This window comes from Pristiophorus japonicus, unplaced genomic scaffold (genome assembly GCF_044704955.1).
Source record: "Pristiophorus japonicus isolate sPriJap1 unplaced genomic scaffold, sPriJap1.hap1 HAP1_SCAFFOLD_443, whole genome shotgun sequence".
Classification (NCBI taxonomy): domain Eukaryota; kingdom Metazoa; phylum Chordata; class Chondrichthyes; family Pristiophoridae; genus Pristiophorus; species Pristiophorus japonicus.
Genome location: NW_027254345.1, coordinates 266,439 through 290,691, shown reverse-complemented (window position 1 = coordinate 290,691; position 24,253 = coordinate 266,439). Strand labels below are relative to the sequence as shown.

The 24,253-nt window shown below is 47.7% G+C and overlaps 2 protein-coding genes across 2 annotated transcripts in view; one reads left to right on the top strand and one right to left on the bottom strand.

Moving 5' to 3' along the window:
* LOC139251771 (ADAMTS-like protein 2) overlaps positions 1–24,253 on the top strand; it is a 125,861-nt gene that overhangs the window by 12,466 nt on the left and 89,142 nt on the right. Inside the window, exons 3-4 of the mRNA XM_070873303.1 lie at positions 3,441–3,583; positions 22,758–22,836. Coding sequence (XP_070729404.1) covers positions 3,441–3,583; positions 22,758–22,836 — 222 coding nt within the window. The remainder of the gene's footprint in view (positions 1–3,440; positions 3,584–22,757; positions 22,837–24,253) is intronic.
* LOC139251770 (protein myomaker-like) overlaps positions 1–24,253 on the bottom strand; it is a 180,938-nt gene that overhangs the window by 115,647 nt on the left and 41,038 nt on the right. The gene's annotated exons all lie outside the window — the stretch shown is intronic.

Sequence of the window (24,253 nt, the reverse complement as noted above, 5' to 3'; positions counted from 1 at the left end):
TGTGTAACCCTGTTGTGGGACCCTTATTTCATGCAAGTTATGAGACGAAGTAATGCACTGTGAATGTGCCAGTTACTTAGCACAGATCTGCTTGGGCATAGAATGTTACATCTTGCCTGCCAAAATAGTCCTGCTTTCTGCTTGTGTAGGTTACTGCAGATTACTGTTTCAGGCTTTTACTAATTCTGCTTTTGCATGTTAAGCCTTAAATAACATCTTGGCTATGGGATGGAATGTTTTCTGAAACCAAACATATTTGTTTAGGGTTTGTCTACAGTTATAAAGAGATAACTATTTAGATGTCTGCTGGAGTTGAAATGTGTTTGCATCCACCCTGGGCAAATTGCCTAAAACCAGCTGTGCCCTGTAGGGCAGGACATGCTGATGTTTCTGTTGGTCTGTGCAGACTACTAGTAAACAACAATTTTTACAAGTTAATTAAAAGCAACCCAGACATAATAGCCTTGACAAGTAATCTTCCTGCCCTGTGATTTTTGTTAAAATTTTGTATGATGCAGGAATTGCTTTCATAGTAAAATATTAAAGGGGAAGTAAAGTCCAGGGGGAATATTTTCTGTTCAAAATATTTGTCTTGTCTGTGCGCAGTGGGGGGGGGGGGGGGGAGAGAGGAAGAAGAAGAGGAGAGGAGGAGGAAAGAAATAGACCCATGAAAATGCAGCTTTCCAATTCTAGAATAAGGTTCACTGTGGTCTTGAGATACATTGTCTCTTTCCCTTATCTGCTCTAATAAAGTTAATGATGGAGAGGGGCTGTCTTGTCCTGGAATTGAACAATTCATTTGAATGTCTGGAATTTCAGAACTACGCTGCAAGCTGAAGCCGAGCTACTTGAGCATGGAACTGCACTCTTTTCCTGAATTTAACTATTCCAGGATACAAATGATCCCTCAGTTAACATCACTGGAGAGACGCGAGTGAAACTACATTGAAATGGTGTCCCTGTAAGACCACAATAATAACCTTGGTCTACAATGATATATTTCTGTACATATTTTATTCCATCTTTGTGTAGCTCAGCAGCTGCAATCAGAGCCCTGCTTTAGGATGAAAATGAATAGAACAAAAGCACTAACCTTCTGAGCAGCAGGTGAATCTGAAAGACCCACCAGGCAGGCTATTGGAGAAACCCAGTAGGGACGAAAGCCTGAGCAGTGTACTGGGAAAAGAACCTGCACTTGAAAGTGGATTTAGTTACTACATAGATCTATTGTGCTCACTTGGAAATAATCTCTGTTTGAATTGACTCCATTTAACATATTAAGGCCGCAAATGTTTATTAAAAAAAGTTTATAGTGACATTTGCATCTTTCTTGTTTATATAAGTGTCTTTAATGTAGTAAATGTCTCAAAGTTCTTAGAGGAGAAAGGATTGCTGAGCAGTAGAATAATTGGGAAAGGAAGTAGCAAAGTTGAGGGGTTTAGGGATGGAGCCCCATAGTTAAAGGTTCTGTTACCAGTGGGAGTGTGGAGGAGGGACAGTATGCAGTTACCAGTGGGAGTGTGGAGGAGAGACAGTATGCAGTTACCAGTGGGAGTGTGGAGGAGGGACAGTATGCAGTTACCAGTGGGAGTGTGGAGGAGAGACAGTATGCAGTTACCAGTGGGAGTGTGGAGGAGGGATGGTATGCACAGGAAGCCAAAGTCTGAAGACCATAGGGCAGGAGCTGGGATGGAGGGCTGCAAAGGTAGGATGAGGGAAAGCCATGGAGAGTCTTGTGTGTATGAGGATTTTAAAATTCCATACTCTGGAGGACAGCGAGCCAATGGAATTTAGGCAAGATGGGACTTGGTGTGACACATGATACTGGCAATGGATGAGTTGGGATTCGGAGCTCATCTCCAACACAGCTTCTCTCCCCTTTTTTTAAATGAGGGGAGAGATGTGGTGACTCACATGAGCACTGACGTCACCACTGCTCCGCTGCTAATTGACAGCAGCGGAGACTCCGTCCTGCCCTCACCCCACTTCCGCCCCTCACCAGCACTTGCCACTGCACTTCTGCCCCCATTATGACTGGCAATTTTTTGGGGAGCGAACCGAAAGTCAGAGGTGAAAATGGATCAAGAGTCTGCCTCGTCAGATCCGACAGTAAAACTAGCTTTAAAAAAAAAGGTCGGCGGGCCTTAATTTCCGCCCCATAGAATCTTGCAGCATAGAAGGCCATTTGGCCCATCTTGCATGTACTGGCTCTTTGAAAGAGCTATCCAATTTAGACCATCGCACCAGTTATTTCCCCATATGTGCTGGCTACATTGAACCAGGTATGTGTGCAACTAGTGTGGTTGTCCCACAGAGTTGGACCATGGAAGAGTGAAGGCGAAAAGGGGTGGAATGGCCAATTGTTTTGAACACCAATGAGCAGAAGACTATGTGCAATTGTTGTTGGTGGCTTTGACCAGTGCAGTGGGTGTGGGGCAGAACCCAGACATGAGAAGTGAGCACAGCTAGGTGGCAACAATGGGTTCATGATCTTGGAGGGGAACAGGAGGTTAGTTGTGAGGAGGTACAGGAAGGTCTAAGATGGCAGTTTTGATGGAAAGGAATGGTCCTGCCCAAGATTGTTTTTCTGACTTGGTGCAAGTGGCATTCCTCTACAACAAAAAGCAGCTTTGCTTTAAAAGTTCTGTGGCTTGGCAATAAAATATTCGGCCAAGTGACCCAGAGCACCTGCCAAACAAATGATCACGGTTACTTCGAGGGAAAGTCAGCTTTTCTCAGTTTGTGGCAACAAGATATCTCAATGTGGGAAGGACTCAGCACTTTATCATAGAACAGCAACCAATCATAAACAACTCAAAATAAGTTTATTTTTATGTACTAGTCAAATAGATTTTAAGAGGATTTTGAAAGCTCTGGTTTGCTGTTTGAGTACTCTGGTTTTCTGAATAGGAAAATGGGTTTAAAGAGGGTTTCTCAGGTAAAAATTAATTTACTTTGATACACTGCCTTGTTTGTCACTGAAGAATAGCTGCATTTATCAGTGATGGCTGAAAACACACTATTGCTGAAGGAGAAACTTGCTCTGTTGCCTGGCATGAAGTGGTTTAATTTTTAATTCTCCTTATTTCTGCCACCTGTAGCCCAACTGTGCTTCACATTTTCCCTGACCCACAGGAGGAGCAGAAGACCTACTTACTGATTGTCTAGTCAAATGTGTTGTCCAGGGTGACTGTCTCCTTCAGCTTCCCTTGCTCCGTGTGGAGAAAGGCCTGGGCTCCAATCTGAGAAGTACTTGCAAACCTTCATACGATCACTTTGTGGCACTGTATAATGGAGCTGTACTACCGGTGAGGGAATGTAAGGCATTCAGCCAGTGATGTGAAGCTTCAAACGCTAGTCGATAGGGTGCTCATAAAGATAAACACTAATAAAAAAAACTCTCTTTCAAAATGAATATTATTTCTCTTTTTTTCTCCTAGCAAGTGACTCAGACGTCCAATAGTTTAGAAGAAGGACTAGATAATACTGCCTATTGGTGGGGTGAATGGGCCAAATGGACGGGATGCACCCGGACCTGTGGAGGAGGCATCAAAACACAAGAAAGACACTGTCTGAAGCAAAGGTAGAAGCAAACTAATATGTAGGGAATGTTTATTTTATTAGACTGACACAAAATGGTGCATCTGCTCAATAAATATGACAAAAAAAACAAAGTGCTGGAAATCTGAAAGAGAAAATGCTGGAAATGGACAGCAGATCAGTCGGCATATGCAAAGAGAAAAGAAACATAGAAACTAGGTGCAGGAGTAGGCCATTCGGCCTTTCAAACCTGCACCGCCATTCAATAAGATCATGGCTGATCATTCCCTCAGTACCCCTTTCCTGCTTTCTCTCCATATCTCTTGAGCTGTAAGGCACATATCTAACTCCCTCTTGAATATATCTAACGAACTGGCATCAACAACTCTGCGGCAGGGAATTCCACAGGTTAACAATTCTGAAGAAGTTTCTCCTCATCTCAGTCCTAAATGGCTACCCCTTATCCTAAGACTATGTCCCCTGGTTCTGGACTCTCCCAACATCGGGAACATTCTTCCCGCATCTAACCTGTCCAGTCCCGTCAGAATCTTATACGTTTCTACGAGATAGAAACATAGAAAATAGGTGCAGGAGTAGGCCATTCGGCACCGCCATTCAATGAGCTCATGGCTGAACATGCAACCTCAGTACCCCATTCCTGCTTTCTTGCCATACTCCTTTATCCCCCTAGCAGTAAGGACTACATCTAACTCCTTTTTGAATATATTTAGTGAATTGGCCTCTACAACTTTCTGTTGTAGAGAATTCCACAGGTTCACCACTCTCTGGGTGAAGAAGTTTCTCCTCATCTCAGTCCTAAATGGCTTACCCCTTATCCTTAGACTGTGACCCTTGGTTCTGGACTTCCCCCAACATTGGGAACATTATTCCTGCATCTAACCTGTCTAAACCCATCAGAATTTTAAACGTTTCTATGAGATCCCGCCCCTCATCCTTCTAAACTCCAGTGAATAAAGGCCCAGTTGATCCAGTCTCCCCTCATGTCAGTCCAGCCATCCCTGGAATCAGTCTGGTGAACCTTCGCTGCATTCCCTCAATAGCAAGAACATCCTCCCTCCGATTAGGAGACCAAAACTGAACACCATATTCCAGGTGAGGTTTCACCAAGGCCCTGTACAACTGCAGTAAGACCTCCCTGCTCCTATACTCCAATCCCCTAGCTGAGGGCCAACATACCATTTGCCGCCTGCTGTACCTGCATGTCAACTTTCAATGACTACTGAACCATGACACCCAGGTCTCGTTGCACCTCCCCTTTTCCTAATCTGCCACCATTCAGATAATATTCTGCCTTTGTGTTTTTGCCCCCAAAATGGATAACCTCACATTTATCCACATTATACTGCATCTGCCATGCATTTACCCACTCACCTAACCTGCCCAGGTCACTCTGCAGCCTCTTGGCATCCTCTTCACAGCTCACACCACCACCCAGTTTAGTGTCATCTGCAAACTTGGAGATATTACACTCAATTCCTTCTAAATCGTTAATGTATATTGTAAAGCGCTGGGGTCCCAGCACTGAGCCCTGCGGCACTCCCAGTCACTGCCTGCCATTCTGAAAAGGACCCGTTTATCCCAACTCTCTGCCAACCAGTTCTCTATCCACGTCAGTACATTATCCCCAATACCATGTGCTTTGATTTTGCACACCAATCTCTTGTGCGTGACCTTGTCAGAAGCATTTTGAAAGTTCAAATACACCACATCCACTAGTTCTCCCTTGTCCACTCTGCTAGTTACATCCTCACAATTCCAGAAGATTCATCGAGCACGATTTCCCTTTCATAAATCCATGCTGACTTGGACCGATCCTGTCACTGCTTTCCAAATGCGCTGCTATTTCATCCTTAATGATTGATTCCAACATTTTCCCCACTAATGTCAGGCTAACCCGTCTGTAATTACCCGTTTTCTCTCCCTCCTTTTTTTTTTTTAGAAAGTGGTATTACATTAGCTACCCTCCAGTCCATAGGAACTGATCCAGAGTCGATAGACTGTTGGAAAACGATCACCAATGCATCCACTATTTCTATGGCCACTTCCTTAAGTACTCTGGGATGCAGACTCAGGCCCTGGGGATTTATTGGCCTTCAATCCCATCAATTTCCCAAACACAATTTCCCACCTAAAGGATATCCTTCAGTTCCTCCTTCTCACTAGACCCACTGTCCCCTAGTACATCTGGAAGGTTATTTGTGTCTTCCTTTGTGAAGACAGAACCGAAGTATTTGTTCAATTCGTCTGCCATTTATTTGTTCCCCATTATAAATTCACCTGAATCTGACTGCAAGGGACCTACGTTTGTCTTCACTAATCTTTTTCTCTTCACATTTATAGAAGTTTTTGCAGTCAGTTTATGTTCCCTGCAAGCTTCCCCTCGTACTCTATTTTCCCCCTCTTAATTAAACCCTTAGTCCTCCTCTGTTGAATTCTAAATTTCTCCCAGTCCTCAGGTTTGTTGCTTTTTCTAGCCAATTTATATGTCTCTTCCTTGGTTTTAACACTATGGCCCCAAGTTTCCACACGCTACAAAACGGGCGCCCCTCCGAGCTGGGCACCCGTTTTTCGCGCCGAAAAGGGCGCCTGAAAAGAAACGCGCGATTCTGGAGTGCCCTGCAGCTCCATGGCAGCTTGGCGCGGCGCCCAGGGGGCGGAGCCTACCACTCGCGCCGATTTTGTAAGTGGGAGGGGGCGGGTACCATTTAAATTAGTTTTTTTCGTGCCGGCAACGCTGCGCGTTGGAGCATTCGCGCATGCGCAGTGTGAAGGAAACATTGGCACTCGGCCATTTTTGTAGTTCTTTGTAGCTGTTTAATTTTTGAACATTTTTTAATAAAAGCACATTGCCCTTCTATGATCAGCACTGAGGCTTCTTGCAGCAGTGAGAAGGCTGCAGGACGCCTCAGAAGTTGAGGCAGCCGTTTCCCGACGGCCTCTCCTTCCCCCCCCCCCCCGCCGTCGGGAATGGCTGCCTCAGCTTCTGAGGCGTCCTGCAGCCTTCTCACTGCCTCCCCCCCCCCGCCGTCAGGAACGACTGCCTCCTCCTCCCTGCCTCCCCCCCCCCCCCCCCCCCCCCCCCCGCCGTCAGGAACGACTGCCTCCCCCCCCGCCGCGGTCGATCAGGCCCTCACTCCCTCCCTGCCTCCCCCCCCCCCCCCCCCCCCCCGCCGTCGGGAACGGCTGTCTCCTCCTCCCTGCCTCCCCCCTGCTGTGGTCGGTCGGGCCCTCCCGTTCGCGGGAACGACGCCACACCGCTGAGCTGACTTTAAGGCTTCCACCTCAAGTGGAAGGCTGCACAAATGCCTGCTTACTGCCTACCTGCCCCTCCCTCCCTCCCATTCGCGGGAAGGACGCCACACCGCTGAGCTGACTGAACCTGCCTGAAGCACTTTCACACAGTTAGGAAGATGGTTTATTTAATCTTTTCTTTGCTTATAAAGGTTGGATTTATTTGTATAATATTTTTATAAGTATAAATAAGGATTTATTGTAGCATTTAATGACTTCCCTTCCCCCCCCCCCCCCACCTCGTTCCGGACGCCTAATTTGTAACCTGCGCCTGATTTTTTTTTAATGTGTAGACAAGGTTTTTTCAGTTCTACAAAAATCTTCACTTGCTCCATTCTAAGTTAGTTTAGAGTACGTTTTCACTGTGGAAACTTTGAAATCAGGCGTCAGTGGCCGGACACGCCCCCTTTTGAAGAGAAAATTCTGTTTCAAAGTGAAACTGTTCTATCTGACTAGAACTGCAGAAAAGAAAATGTGGAGAATTGCAATTTCTAAGATAGTCCGTTCTCCACCAGTTGCTCCAAAAAAAAATCAGGAGCAAATCATGTGGAAACTTGGGGCCTATATCCTTAATTTCCCTTGTTAGCCACGGTTGAGCCAACTTCCCCGTTTTTATTTTTACTCCAGACAGGGATGTATAATTGCTGAAGTTCATTCATGTGATCTTTAAATGTTTGCCATTGCTTATCCACCGTCAACCCTTTAAGTATCCTTTGCCAGTCTAGTCTAGCCAATTCACGCCTCATAATGTTGAAGTTATCTTTCCTTAAGTTCAGGACCCGAGTTTCTGAATTAACTGTCACACTCCATCTTAAAGAATTCTACCATATTATGGTCACTCTTCCCCAAGAGGCTTCGCGCAACAAGATTGCTAATTTGTCCCTTCTTATTACACATCACCCAGTCTAGGGTGGCCAGCTCTCTAGTTGGTTCCTCGACATATTGGTCCAGAAAACCATCCCTAACACACTCCAGGAAATCCTCCTCCACCGCATTGCTTCCAGTTTGGTTAGCCCAATGAATATGTAGATTAAAGTCTCCCATGATAACTGCTGTACCTTTATTGCACACATCCCTTATTTCTTTGTTGCTGTCCCCAACCTCACTATTACTGTTTGGTGGTCTACACAACTCCCACTAGCGTTTTTCTGCCCTTTGGTATTCCGCAGCTCCACCTATACCGATTCCACATCATCCAAGCTAATGTCCCTCCTTACTATTGCATTAATATCCTCTTTAACCAGCAATGCCACCCCGTCTCCTTTTCCTCTGTCTATCCTTCCTAACTGTTGAATATCCCTGGATGTTAAGTTCCCAGACTTGGTCACCCTGGAGCTTAAAATGTTGGGTATAACCAATTTTTTTTTTTGCTTTTGTCCCACATTTCAAAGTTTTTATTCTCGCTAGTCCTCCCACACCATGCATCTCCTGCCAGTGGACAGCTCGGTGGCCAACTCCTACATCTCTTGCAGTGCCAACATTCAGCTCACCCCATAATGATATAAAAGGGCAGTCTGGGGTGACTTGCCCACTGATTATTCCCTTTCCTTTACTCAGTGCCTCATCCTGGAAGGGTCACCCATATCATGAGGTCAATTTAGAGGGCATGGTTAAATGCAATATTTTAATGACTTTCAAGACCCAGCAAAACCATCTGCGATCTATACTTGTGCAGATGTAGTGTATATAGAATGTTTTTCCCTCCGTGCAATTAATCTATTGTTTCCAAAATTATTATTGCTTTCACAAGTACACATGTAAATGTTGTGTATACTTTCTGCTGCTTTCCTTCCAACCTGCCTGCCTCTCACTGTCTGGGAACCCCCCCCCTGAAAAATATCGCGCAGAAGGTGGCCATTCGGACCATTGAAAATAAAAACATAAGAAATGGGAATAGGCCACCTGGCCCCTCGAGCCAGCTCTGCCATTTAATAAGATCATTGATCTGATCATGGACTTGGCTCTCCTTCTCTGCCCACTCCCCATAACCCTTCACTCCCTTATCACTCAAATCTGTCTCTCTGCCTTATATATTCAATGACCCTGCCTCCACAGCTTTCTGGGGCAGAGAATTCCATAGATTTACAATCCTCAGAGGACATTCCTCCTCATCTCAGTTTTAAATGGGCGGCCTGTTATTCTGAGAATATGTCCCTTGGTTTTAGTTTCCCCTGTGAGTGGAAATATCCTCTCTGCATCCACCTTGTCGAGCCTGTGTGTGTGAACTTTTAGTGTTTCATGCACAAAGACCCCCAGGTCCCTCTGTACTGCAGCACTTCAATTTTTCTCCCTTTAAATTATAATTTACTTTTTTTTTTTCTGACTAAGTGGATAACCTCACATATTTTCCCACATTATACTCCATCTGCCAAAAGATTGCCCACTCACTTAGCCTGCCTATATCCCTTTGCAGATTTTTTTTTTTGGTTCTCCTCACAATTTGCTTTCCCACCCATCTTTGCATCATCAGCAAACTTGGCTACATTACACTCTCTATCCCTTCATCCAAGTCATTAATATACATTGTAAATAGTTGAGGACCCAGCATCAATCCCTGCAGCACCCCACTAGTCACTGTTTGCCAACCAGAAAATGACCCATTTATCCTGACTTTTTTTTGTTAGTTAGCCAATCCCTTCTCCATGCTAATATATTACCCCCAACCCCATAAACTTTTATCTTGTGCAGTAACCTTTTATGTGGCACCTTATCGAATGCCTTCTGGAAGTCCAAATCCACCACATCCACTGGTTCCCCCTTATCCACCCTGCTTGTTACATCCTCAGAACTCCAACAAATTTGTCAAACACAATTTCCCTTTCATAAAACTATGCTGACTCTGCTTGATTGAATTATGCTTTTCCAAATGTCCTGCTACTGCTTCCTTAATGGACTCTAGCATTTTCCCAAAAACAGATGTTAGGCTAACTGGTCTAGTTTCCTGCTTTTGTCTGCCTCCCTTTTTTTTTTTTAAATAGGGGCCTTCCATTTGCAGTTTTCCAATCTGCTGGGACTGCCCCAGAATCCAGGGAATTTTGGTAGATTACAACCAATGCATCCACTATCTCTGCAGCCACTTGTTATAAGACCCTGGAATGTAAGCCATCAGGTCCAGGTGATTTGTCTGCCTTTAGTCCCATTATTGTACCGAGTGCTACTTCATTGGTGATAGTGATTGTATTAAGTTCCTCCCTCCCTATAGCCCTTGATTATCCACTATTGAGATGTTTTTAGTGTCTTCTACTGTGAAGACTGATACAAAATACTCAGTCTGTCAGTTCTCCATTATTAATTCCCCAGTCTCCTCCTCCTCGGGGACCAACATTTACTTTATCCACTCATTTTTTTTTTTCCTTTTTTACGTACCTGTAGAAACTCTTACTATGTGTTTTTATATTTTGTGCTAGTTTATTTTCATTATCTATCTTCCCTCTATCATTTTTGTCGTTCTTTGCTGGCTTTCAAAAGTTTCCCAATCATTTGGCCTCCCATTAGTCTTGGCCACATTGTATGCCATTGTTCAATTTGATACCATCCCTTATTTCCTGAGCCACGGATGGTTATCCCTTCTTAGTCTTTCCTTCTCATTGGGATATATTTTTGTTAGTTATGGAATATCTCCTTAAATGTCTGCCACTGCTCATCAACCATCCCAAACTTTAATCGATTTTCCTAGTACACTTTAGCCAACTCTGCCTTATACCTTTTTTTTGTAGTCTCCTTTTTATTTAAGCTTAGGACGCTGGTTTGAGATCCAACTTTCTTGCCCTCCAACTGAAATTGAAATTCAACCATGTTATGGTCACTCATTCCTGGAGGATCCTTTACTACGAGATCATTTATTAATCCTGTTATGTATTAATAAAGAGTCTGACTAGATACTGTGAGCTCAAAGTAAAGTGTGACCTTAGTCTTTTATTGCAGGTCTCCAGAGTGCCTCTCCAGCCTGAGACCTCCAGTACCAGTGCTCCCAAGGGATTGTGGGATCCCTTGGGACTCCAGGGGATGAGCCCTCTGGTGGCTACACAAGGTATATACAGGTTTACACATAACAAATCCTGTCTCATTACACAGTCCCAGATTTATAAGAGCCTGCTCCCTGGTTGGTTCCGCTACGTACTGTTCAAGGAAACTATCCCGGATACACTCTATGAACTCCTCCTCAAAAATACTGTTGTGTATCTGTAAAGCATGCACTCCCATGTTCCGCCACCAGGGAGCTCATCCCCTGAAGTCCCAAGGGATCCCAGCATCCCTTGGGAGCACTGTATATAAGCTGGCCCCTAAGGACCTGTTCCTCACTCTGGAGTGTCTTATTAAAGACTGAGGTCACTGTTACTTTAACCTCCCTGTGTGCAGTCTCATCTGTGTTAGCAACACAATAACTTCACTTCCCCACCCCCCCAACCCCTCCCCAAAAGTCAAAGTGAAAACTATTTACAAGGTGAGTCGGTCGGGAGCCTTTCTTTCCCTGGTGGACCGCCTCGGTACAAATGTCTGTTCTGGTGTGTTGGCTGTGCCCTCGCTGGCGTGTTGATCCTGCAGGGCTGCTAGGTGAGCCTGGCCTTGCTGGACTGTTGGGCATGCTTGGTTCGATTTCCTGGTTCAGCATGGTGTCGTTGATCCTTTGGGTGTGTGTTGTGGGCTCAAAAGGTGATGTCTGCTGTGGGTTGTTCAGGGCAGTCTGTGAACTGCAGCCTCGTTTGGTCCAGGTGCTTTCTGCAAATTTCTAGTTTGACTACAAACACCCTATTCCCTTCTTTAGCTATCACTGTGCCCACGATCCACTTGGGACCATGTCCATAGTTTAGCACATACACAGGGTCATTCAGATCAATTTCCCGTGACAGTGGCGCGACCATCGTTTACATTTTGTTGCTGCCGCCTGTTCTCTACCTGATCATGCAGGTTGGAGTGAACCAGCGAGAGTCTGGTTTTAAGTGTCGTTTTCATGAGTAGTTCAGCTTGGGGCAACCCTGTGAGCGAGTGGGGTCTTGTGCGGTAGCTGAGCAGTACTCGGGACAGACAGGTTTGGAGTGAGCCTTCTGTGACTCGTTTAGGCTGTTTGATGGTTTGTACTGCCCGCTCTGCCTGCCCATTGGAGGCTGGTTTAAACAGGGCCGAGGTGACCTGTTTGATCCCATTGCGGGTCATGAATTCTTTAAATTCGGCACTGGTGAAACATGGCCCGTTGTCACTGACCAGTATGTCAGGCAGGCTGTGGGTGGCAAACATGGCCCTCAGGCTTTCAATGGTGGCGGTGATGGTGCTTCCCGACATTATTTCACATTCAATCCATTTTGAAAAAGCATCCACCACCACCACCAGGAACATTTTACCGAGAAACTGGCCCGCATAGTCGCCATGGATCCTTGACCATGGTCTTGAGAGCCAGGACCACAAACTTAGTGGTACCTCTCTGGGCGCGTTGCTCAACTGAGCACATACGCTGCATTGCCGTACACAGGACTCTAAGTCAGAGTTGATACGGGTAGCTACCACACGTGGGATCTGGCTATCGCTTTCATTATTACTATACCTGGGTGTGTGCTGTGGAGATCCGAGATGAACGTCTCCCTGCCCTTTTTTGGTAGCACTACGCGGTTACCCCACAACAGGCAGTCTGCCTGAATGGACAGCTCGTCCTTTCGCTGCTGGAATGGCTCTTGCATTTCAACGGGGATGCTGGCCCAGCTCCCATGAAGTACAGTTTTTTTTACGAGGGACAGCAGAGGATCTTGGCTGGTCCAAGTCCTAATCTGGCGGGCTGTGACAGGTGATTTATCATTTTCAAACGCTTCCATGACAATCAACAAGTCTGCGGGCTGCGCCACCATCAACAAGTTTGCAGGCTGCACCATTTCCACCCCCGTGGTGGGCAATGGTAGCCGACAGAGCATCCGCACAGTTCTCAGTGCCTGGCCTGTGGCGGATGGTTATAGTTATACGTTGAGCGCGAGTGCCCACCTTTGTATGTGGGCTGAGGCATTAGTATTTGTTCCCTTGTTTTCGCTGAAAACAAGAATGTGAGGGGCTTGTGATCGGTTTCCAGCTCAAATTTGAGGCCAAACGGGTACTGATGCATTTTCTTTACCCTGAACACACATGCTAATGCCTCTTTCTCAATCATGCTAAAGGCCCTCTTCGCTTTCGACAAGCTCCTGGAAGCATGGGCAACAGGTTGCAACTTCCCCTCAACGTTGGCTTGTTGTAATACACACCTGATTCCGTACGACGATGCGTCACATGCTAGCACAAGTTTTTTTTATACGGGTTATACAATACAAGCAGCTTGTTGGAGCATAAAATGTTACTGGCTTTCTCAAAAGCAATTACTTGTTTTTTTTTCCCATACCCAGTTCTCATCTTTGCGCAATAACATGTGTAGGGGCTCTAAAAGGGTGCTTAACCCCGGTAGGAAGTTACCAAAATAGTTGAGTCCCAGGAACGACCGCAGCTCCGTGACGTTCTGTGGCCTGGGCACGTTCCTGATAGCCTTTGCCTTGGCGTCTGTGGGCCGAATGCCATCCGCCACAATCTTTCTCCCCAAAAACTCCTGTTGCCATGAAGACACATTTCGACCTCTTCAGCCGCAGTCCGACGCGATCCAATCGCTGGAGGACCTCCTCCAGGTTTTGTAGGTGCTCGGTGGTGTCCCGACCTGTGACCAATATGTCATCTTGAAAGACCACGGTGTGTGGTACTGACTTGAGTAGGCTCTCCATGTTTCTTTGGAAGATTGTTGCGGTGGACCGAATTCCAAACTGGCATCTGTTGTAGATGAACAGTCCCTTGTGCGTGTTGATGCAGTTGAGGCCCTCCAGCTCCTGTGTCATGTAGGCTGAAGTCAGGTCGAGCTTGGTGAACGTCTTGCCTCCTGCCAGCGTCGCAAATAGGTCGTCTGCCTTAGGTAGCGGGTATTGATCCTGTAGCCAGAAACGATTAATAGTTACTTTATAATCGCTGCAAATCCTGATCGTACTATCACTCTTGAGTACTGGAACAATTGGGCTGGCCCACTCACTGAATTCCACTGGGGAGATGATACCCTCGCATTGCAGCCTGTCCAACTTGATTTCCACTCCCTCATGTGAGGTACCGCTTGCATCTTGTGGTGAATGGGTCGTGCCTCTGGCACCAAGTGCATCTGCACCTTCGCCCCGGAAAAGTTTCCAATGCTGGCTCAAAAAGGGAAGGAAATTTGTTAAGAACCTGGGTACATGAGGCCTCATCGACATCTGATAGTGCTCGGATGTCATCCCAGTTCCAGCAGATTTTGCCCAGCCAGCTCCTTCCAAGCAGTGTGGGGCCATCGCCTGGGACAATCTAGAGTGGCAGTTCGTGCACCGTGCCCTCGTAGGTGACCTTGACCATGATGCTGCCCAGGACAGTGATCAGCTCTTTGGTGTATATTCTCAGTTTTGTGTGGATGGGGCTCAGGGCTGGTCTGAATGCCTTGTTGCTCCACAGTCTCTCAAACATCTTTTTACTCATGATGGATTGGCTAGCACCAGTGTCCAGTTCCATGGCTATGGGTAAGCCATTCAATTTTACGTTTAGCATTATAGGTGGACATTTTGTCAATGTGTGCACCCCGTGTACTTCAGCATCTGCCTCCTTTGAGGCTCGAAATTGCTTTGATCCACCATGGACCAATCTTCCTCTGCCATGTGGTGGTTAGCAGGTTTTGCAGAGCTTGCAGCTCGTTTGCAAGCTTGTTGGAGGTGCCCTATTGTTCCACAGCTCTTGCAAACATACCCTTTGAAGTGGCATGAATAGGCTGAATGGAAACTGCCAATGCCAACAAGGTGTGAATTGCCTTGCATTCATCCTTTGTTGGGGACTGAGTCATCTGGGTCATCTGAGGCCTGCTGGCAGTTGCAGATTCGTGGGTTCTGCCCTGTACATTTCTGCTCGCAAACACAGTTCCAGTTAATTTATGAACCCTGCTAGCACTTTTGTGCTGAGATTTGTTTGGTGTTATCACAGGTGTTATAAACGCCTGTGCTATCGCAGTGGCCTTACTGAGGGTCGGTGTCTCTACAGTCAAAAGTTTTTGTAAGATGGTCTCGTGGCCAATCCCAGTACAAAAAAGTCTGAGCATTTGCTCCGGGTAGCCATCAAACTCACATTGTCCTGCAAGTCGCCTTAGCTCGGCGACGTAGCTCACCACTTCCTGACCTTCAGATTGCTGGCACATGTAGAACCGATACCTCACCATCAGCACGTTCTCCCTCGGATTAAGAAGCTCCAGAACCAGTGTTCACAGCTCCTCATACGACTTATCTGTGGGTTTCACTGGAGCCAAAAGATTGTTCTTGAGGCTGTAGGTCAGTACCCTGCAGACTGTGAGGAGGACCGCTCTCCTTTTTGCAGCGCTTCCTTCTCCGTCCAGCTCGTTGTCTACAAAGTACTGGTCTAGTCATTCGACATAAGCTTCCCAGTCCTCACCCTCTGAGAACTTCTCCAGGATGCCCACAGTTTGCTGCATCTTTGCGTTGACTTGGTATTCTCGTCGCCAGTTATTGTGTTCCTAACAGATGAGGCTGCACACAGGGAGGTTAAAGTAACAGTGACCTCAGTCTTTAATAAGACACTTCAGAGTGAGGAACCGGCCTTGGGGGCCGGCTTATATACAGTGCTCCCAAGGGATGCTAGGATCCCTTGGGACTACAGGACAGGAGCTCCCTGGTGGCGGAACATGGGAGTGCATGCTTTACAGATACCTTGGACAAATCAAATTGGCCAATCAATATGAAGATTAAAATCGCCCATGATTATTGCCGTTCCTTTATTTTTACAAGCCTCCATTATTGATTTATACTTTATCCAACTGTGTAGCTACTGTTAGGGGGCCTATAGACTACGCCCACCATATTATTCCTTATCTCCACCCAAACGGATTCTACATCTTGATCTTCTGAGCCAATATTGTTTCTCACTAACTCACTGATCTCATCCTTAACAGTGCTACCCCACCTCCTTTTCCTTTCTGTCTGTCCTTCCAATTTGTCAAATACCTATGAATATTTAGTTCCCAGTCCTGGTCACCTTGTAACCATCAACCATGTCTCTAATAGCTATCAGATCATGCCCATTTGTGCTGTCAACTCACCCCCGCCCCCCCCACCCCTTGCCCAGAGTAGCTATCTCCCTCCCTACTTTTAATATTCACCTCGAACTCTTTTTCTGAACCATATTCATCCCGACTTTCCTATTCTCCCCTTTTTCCTGTGATTTTTTTTTTTTTTTTTTAAGTTCATTCGGGGATGCGGGTGTCACTGGCAAGCCCAGTATTGCCCTTGAGAAGGTGTTGGCGAGCCGCTGCCTTGAACCTCTGCAGTCTGTGTGGTGAAGGTGCTCCCACATTGCTGTTGGGGAGGGTGTTTCAGGATTTTGACCCAGCGGCGATGAAGGAACGGTGATATATTTCCAAGTCAGGATGGTGGGTAACTTGGAGGGGATCTTGCAGGTGATGGTGTTCCTTTGTTCGCTGTCCTTGTCCTTCTACATGATAGAGATTGCGGGTTTGGGGGTTGCTGTCGAAGAAGCCATTGTGAGCTGCTGCAGTGCATTTTCTACGTGGTACACACTGCAGCCATGGTGTGCTGGTGGTGGAGGGTGTGAATATTGAAGATGGTGGATGGGGTGCCACTCAAGCATGCTGCTTTGTCCTGGATGGTGTCTAGTTTCTTGAGTATTGGAGCTGTAATCATCCAGGCAACTGGAGAGTATTCCATCACACTCCTGACTTGTTCCTTGTAGATGGTGCAAAAGCTTTGGAAATCAGTAGGTGAGACACTCGCTGCAGAATACCCAGCCTCTGACATGCTTTTGTTGCCACAGTATTTATGTGGCTGGTCCAGTTTGAGTTTCTGGTCAATGGTAACGTCCCAGTGGTGGTTATTAACTGGATTTGAATTGTCCTGCTTTTTGTGGACAGGACATTACTGGGCAGTTTTCCACATTGTTTGCTAGATGCCAGTGTTACAGCTGTACTGCAACCTAGAGGCACGGCTAGTTCTGGAGCAGATGTCTTCAGCACGACAGCCGGGATGTTGTCAGGTCCCATAGCCTTTGCTGTATTCGGTGCACTTCTTGATCACGTGGAGAGAATCGAATTGGCTCAGGACTGGTAATTAATTTTCTTTTGCTGTGTAAAGTACTTTAAGATAACTTTCAGTAAATGAGCAGAGCTATAGAAATACAAAGGGGGCGAAATTGCTCATTTCTTAAAGCCTGTTACCAGCCACGCTGTGGAATGCAATGGCTGTCGCTTTCTTGTGTAATGGCTGCCATCTTTTTTTTTAATTCTGCTGCTGCAGTGACCCGCTCATTCCCTCTCCCCCCCTCCCCTCCCCAAAACCGTTCCGCTGCTGCCGATCTGCCATAAGAGCGCTGTTTTCCCCCCACCACCGATGGTGAAATACCGCTGAAAAAATCTTGCTCCTGCCGTACGGTGCCAAAAGCCTTTTTCTGCTGGTGCAGTGAGGCTGTTGTCCTTGTAAAATGGTGCAGCTCCCATTAAAGGGGAGGACCTACTGCCATTGCCACCACGTTTTTTTGTTGGCCGACTGCTATGTCGGGCCGACATTTATGACCCGGGTTCAGCTCGGCTGCCTGGCACCCCCTCTTGGGTGCCAAGCCACAGGCCTGGCCAAAACCCTCCCGGGTGGCCCAGTGGACCAGACTTACAATCGTGCACACTCTCCCCTTTTTAAGTGAAGGGGCGAGCTGTGGTGACGTGGCAGTGATGTCATCAGCACTACGCTGATGACTGACAGTGGTGGCCACTCCGCCTGCCCCAACTTCTGCCCTTCGTGTGAACTTCCGCTTACTACTTCATAACCACCTCATTATGACTGACTATCAGTCCTCCAGGGAAAAAAAAGCCAAAGAGCAGAATTTTGCTCGAGGCCACTGCACCACCACATACGACACATGATGCGGACGCATACAGATGCTCTCCCCAATGACCCACCGCTCTCTCCAACGACCCTCCCCCACTCGACTCCAACGGTCCTCCGCTCTCTCACTAACGACACCTTCCCCCCGCCCCCCAGCGCTCCGAAATTACCCGGACACCCTACTCTATCGCCAATGGCTGCCCCACAAACCCCCCCCCCCCCCAACCTTCCTCCCTGTTATGTATGCAATAAAGGTACTAACAGTACTGTTTGACTGAACAAGGTACAACCATGGCTCTGCTTTATTACGGCCCAAAGTGCCTGACTCTCAAAATGGCTGACCTTTTATTCCAGAGCAACACCATGTGCATGCTGCTCAGTGGCCTCCAACAATGACACCATCTGGTCGTCTATGTGGGGAACAGGGATAATTGGGAGGGCGCTACATGGGAAACATGACTTATGGAACTGTGTAACATAAGCATTCACACCCTCAGCACTGACCCACCAACAATCTCAATGTACTGACTCGCGCCCACATCTCACAGCTTGCACACAATAACAGCTATTCAACTATGTCAAGCACATCATGCAAACACATTGCTCCACACTTACTCACACACTTCTTTCTCTTGCAGGCTAAGATGGCTCCCAGCAGGAGGGGACAAGCTGACATCCAACCACTGTCTGTGCTGGAAAATGGTGCTGCAGCTTATTGGGTGTGAGGTGGTGGGCGTCGTGGCCACTGGCGACATTACCCCCCTTGGGGACAACAACGGTATGTTCATCTCTACTCCTTCTCGCGTCCCACTACTCCCTCACCCCACAAGTGTTTTGTACTTTCCAGCTAATCATGCTGTATGCATGCATTTCCCCTTCCTCTCCTTCAGTCAACTGTTGTGCCTTTATGCTTTCAGATAATCAGCAAGCACCTGAGCTGCCTGTCCGAGGGCACCATAGAAACCTAAGCGGGAGAAGATAAGGAGGAAGAACACACCGCATCACTGTCTCTCCTGCAGGCACCAGCTCAGATTCTGGTGCTGCGTGTTCTTTAGAGGCTAGAATAGTAGCAGGATCTGCACAGGGTGAGGCACCCTGGATGAGTGGGCTGCAGCAAGGCCAGGGGGGAAAAGGGTTACTCAGGGGCCAGCTCCCAGAGGGTGAGTTTGCCCGCGGATTCTGCTGTACAGGACTCTGATGAGGACCTCAATGGGGAGGCCTTTAGAAGAAGGTTGATGAGCATGCACACGGAGGTGATTGGTGCAAAGGAAAGGGTGTCCGAGAGCCTCGGCAATGATGAGCATGGAGGAGTCCGCCTCCAACATTGCACATGGCACTGTGCACACCATGGAGCCCATCATTTCCAGTCTGCAAAGGATGCTAGACTCCCAGGGTAATCTGGCAGCTTCCATTGCAGCACCGGCTGAAGCAACGCAACGTCTTGGTGCTGTAATGAAGTCTATCCATGGTGGCATCCAATCTGACATGCAGTCTCAGCTTGATGCCACGCAAGCTCTGACTGCTGCCGCTGTGACTCGCTTTCACAGTGCCTCAGCAGGCCAACAATCTGTGCTCCAACAGATTGCTAGGGATGCTGAGGTTCTACCCTGAGTGGGTCAGTGGAGCAGGAACCTGCTGTGTCCTCTCGGGATGACCACACTCCTGCTCCTGTTACAGCCACTCCACCATTGCCCTTGTCGCTGCCTGTCATCCAGCCAGCTCAGACTGCTGCTGCCTATGCTGAGGTCGTGCAGTCTACAGCTGGGCCTTCCAGGCCCAGAGCTGGCTGAGGGTGTCCTGCAAGGCCATCTAAAGCCTCCCACTTGGACACTCAGCAACCTTCCAACAGCCCTGTTGCAGCCTCTGGGCCAACACTTCATAAGGGCACTAGAGAAGGCAAAGGTGAGAGGCACTAAGGGATTGCACAAGGGTGAATAATATTTTTGTAAATATGTGTTCACTGATTATTGATAAATTTATTCATTCAGTTTGCATTCTTTTGTGGTGTCTCATTTCAGCTTTGTGCTATGAAAAGGCCTGTGACAGGGATGAAATGATGGATGTGGTGAGCGAGGGGGATCTGGGATTTAATTCATTTGAACCGCAGTCTGATGAGGATGTCATGGACTGCAATCCCTGGTGGCAAGGGCTGGGCCTTCATGATGGCCAAATTGTGGAGCATGTAACGGACCACCATGAAATGGGATACCAGCTCAGCCGAGTGCTGGAGGGCTTCTCCCAAGCGGTCAAGGCAGCGGAACCGTTGCTTGAGCACCCCGATGGTCTGCTCGATTATGTTCCTGGTGGCAGCATGGCTCTCATTGAGTGCCTGGCAGGAGAGTTGGGGTTGCAGAGGGTAGTAATGAGCCAGGTGGAGAGCAGATAGCCCTTGTCTCTGACCAGCCAGCTGTGAGCTTAACGTGGTGGCTCATCATGGGCGGTCCCTCGAAATGAGGATGACTTGCCTCCACGCTAAGGTGTTTCAATGAAGGACCCGAACTACATCCTCGAGGGTGGAAGATACCTGTGCATGGATTTTTTTTTTTTTAAACCGTTGAACACCAGGCACCACACGAGCTGGGTCTTGGTCCAGTGGCAACGATTACCCAAGATGACTGGAGACCTGCTCTGCTGCACGGACCTAGTGTGCACACATCGCCGTGTGGGCTGGCCCGTGATGCCCCTGGCCCCGAACTCACGCCTCTCCTGGGCCCCGATCACGTCACTGTGCAATCTCTCGCCGCTCCTTTGTCCCGATCTCACCGCTCCTGCTGTATCTGCCTACGCTCCAACCACCAACCTGGGCACTGACATCACTTCGTTGGCGTTGCCCTCCTGCACCAGCTCGCGCTGCTCCCGAGGCTTCCACGCTGCTACCAAGGCCTCCACGTGGTGGCTGGAAGAGTGCTGGCACACTGGCCTGGTGCAAGATGAAGGCATCATGGCGGCTGCTGCCATAATAGCGAGCATTGACATTGAGGTTTCATTGTCTATAGTCGCACACAAACTGCACTAAATGAGCGGTAGCCTTTGTGATTACAGAAGATCTCAGGATTGTTATGCAATGCCTGCAAAGCCATATGGGTGCAGTCAGTGGTGCCCTGCACCATGGAGAATCTCGCTATCCGGGCAAAGCCACGTGCATGCTCGTCCTGCTTCTCTGGTAATGGGGGAACGAGATATAGTTCCTACTGCAAAGTGTCTGTGTCCTCTCAGATGCAGCAATGAACTGAGATGTTAGCTATATCTCCTGTTGCATATTGGAAGGATCAGCTGGCGAAGACATTGAGTGTGACAGTGACCTTGGCTGCCACAGAGAGCCGTGGTTGCCCTGATCTGAGGCTGGTTGCAGGAGATGGCAGCATTCTTTGACCACCTTCTTGGTGAAGCGGAGCCTTCTAATGCACTGCTCCTCGCTTAATTGGAGGTAGAAGTGCTCTCTGAATACCCTGAGGGTAAGGCCTCCTGTTGAGAGCCCTGATGTCACTCTTCCTCCCTCTGGCCACATGCTCCAGTCTTTCTCGCTGCCTCTGCTCTCTCCGCCGTAGATCCTGGAGGGCGAGGTCAACTTCTAGTACAGCCCCCAGTAATGTAACCAAGTGTAGCAGTTTGATTTGATTTTCTTAATAAATGTAGCTACTTTTTAGTTGCCACAACACTCCTGACGCTCAATCTTGAAATGATAGTGCAACAGTCTCATTCTGTGAAAGTGACAAAGCACTGAAACTCCACTAACCCACTGCTGCAACTCATTTCAGATGATCCCTTTTAAATTATGTCCCTGGAGCTGGCTTCCTGGTGCTTTGCACCAGCTCTCCCTATTGCTGTTTCCTCCAGGTGCTAAGGTAGATAGCAACAATCAATTTCACAGATTGGGTGGACAGTGAGCTTTGCACATTCTCTGTCACAATCCCACAATCCACCTGGCGTTGAGACTCCTAGTGATAACTGTTAATGGTGGCATTATTGGAGAGGGAGGGGGAATTTGCTGTGCAGTGCAGGATTCGCCTCACCCTAGTGATAATGCTCTAGTGCCCCGTTGATGCCAACGGGAGGTGCTAAGGTACTGAATTTTTTCCCCCTAAATATTTGAGTCATAACAATGTCCTGCATAAGTTAGCCTTGTATCAGATTGCCATTGATATATAAGTAGGCACTCGTGTTACTGGTCAGAACATGCATAATTATGACAAATCAGTGAAATATTAAGGTAAAATGGGATTCTTTTCTTGGGGCAGAGTAGCACTGGAACAGGACTACTGCCTCTAACCCCGCCACCCCCCCCCCCACACACACACCACCACCCATCAACTCTCTCCTCACCCTGATTTATTTCCCAGAGTTAGGGGTCCTTAGTGATGCAGGAAAGGATCCCAGCAGAATTCTCTCAATCAATTGATAGCCCACCATTTAGCCAAAGGGGTGGTAGAGCCTGGACAAAGAATCTCAGCCATTGTTTTGTAGGAGTTTAGCCACTAATGAAGGGCGAGGAGGCTGATGCTAGGCTCTTTCTCCATCAGAAGACTTTGGGAGCTTCACCACCACCACCACCCTGGGCCTATTGCCACCATCCACCAGGCGAAGTAGTAACTGGGGGACAGGTGGTGCTGGGCAGGGAGGACAGGCCTCCGCCATTGTCAGCATTCACATGTGGCAAGCAGGGATGGGGTGACTGGTGGTGGTTCCATTGGGGTTTGGGCAGGGAGATGGCACTCGACCTCACTGGCCCATTTTCTTGCTGTAATTTGCCCCAATGATCGCCAAAGAAAATCCAGCCCATGGTCTGAAATCTTTCAGCGTTTGATGGAAAGGAGAGCTGAGAATTCCTTTAACTCTTCCTGTGAATGATTTTTACATAAATGTAAATTATACAAATTTGTATTCTCTTGTAAATTTAATCAGTTTATTTTGACGATATTTTATGGAAGAAACAATAAAGATACAAATTTATTGACCACAAAATACTTGAATATAATAAATGTTGTGTGTTTTATTTAGCAGAAGGATAGCAATGATGGGAACTGATAACCAGACTTGTACAGGCACTTCTAAAAGATATCAGCTGTGCAATATACAGGTCAGTGGAACCACGCACTTGCTGCTATAATATAGCTTAGCTACTAGGGTAAGGTCAAAATATATGGGAACATTTAATGGATGCAAGTGCACCACTTGGGAAACAACTGATGGCTGGGAATGTGCTACTGAGAACAGACAATGTTTAGGAATGTACCCTAGAGTAACAGACAGAAATTTATCTTGGGTGGTATGGAATATGCCACCCGTTGCACTCCCTGCTGGACTTTCACTTCCATTGTCTTCAATAGAACCAAATATCAAGTGGGGCGTATAACAGGCATCCAATGCAATTCCACTCCAGACCAATTTCTTGAGGGTGCTACATGGGGAATGCACTACGTGGGGGATAGCAATAACTGGGAGGGCACTACATGACTAGAACTGTGTCATAAGCATTTGTGCCTCCCGTTAGCAGGGGTACTAATGCAGCACAAATGAGTTACCAGGCGTGGTGCTGTTAACAACCCTGCTATATTGGGTGGAAGTTCAGCAGTGGCACTATGGCTATGCGCCCCGATCTCCTGTGCCCGGAGATCGTGATGTCATCGCCACATGCATCATCCTGTTAGCGCCCCAGCTCCGAAATTCACTTTCTCCTGCAGCAGCGCCAGGTGAAAACACCAACTGCAGGCGGCGCAGTTCATGTGGCTGGCTGCTATTGGGGTGAAAATTAAAGGCGAGGTGGCTGAGTGGGAAAAAATACGTACCTTGTTGGCGCTGCTGATCCAGTTTCTTCGAGGGTCCTGGTTACTCTGCGCAAGTGCCAGGCTGATCGTGTTGCACCCCTGCTCCATGGTGGTCCAGGTAGGTCCCTCTTTACTTTGTAAAGGTGGCAGCGTGGGCCCTTCCTTTTAAGTGAGGGAAGTGCCCCTCAGACGCGGCAGCACTGCTGAGGTGTCCATCACATTATCGCCCCAGGAGCGCTCCACTTCCTTTTGGGGGCGGTAACCCAAATCTTTGGAGAGGGGCAAGACTTCAGTGCCTGGCAATGTTGAACACCACTTGGAAGAAGTACTGTGGGTAGCAAGGGCACCAAATATACTCTGGGTGGGGGACTTCAATGTCCATCAGCAACATTAGCTCAGTAGCACCACTACTGACAGAGCTGGTTGAGTCCTGAAGGACATAGCTGCCGTACTGGGCCTGCAGCTGATGGTGAGAACCAACACTAGGGGGAAAAACCTACTTGATCTCGTCCTCGCCAATCTAGCTATCACAGATGCATCTGTCCATGACAGTATTGGTAGCACTGACCACCATGCTGTCCTTGTGGAGACTAAGTCCTGTCTTCACACTGAGGACACCCTCCATTGTGTTGTGTGGCACTACCACCATGCTAAATGGAAACGGATCCAGCAGCTCAAAACTGGGCATCCATGAAGCGCTGTGGGCCATTAGCAGCAGAATTATATTCC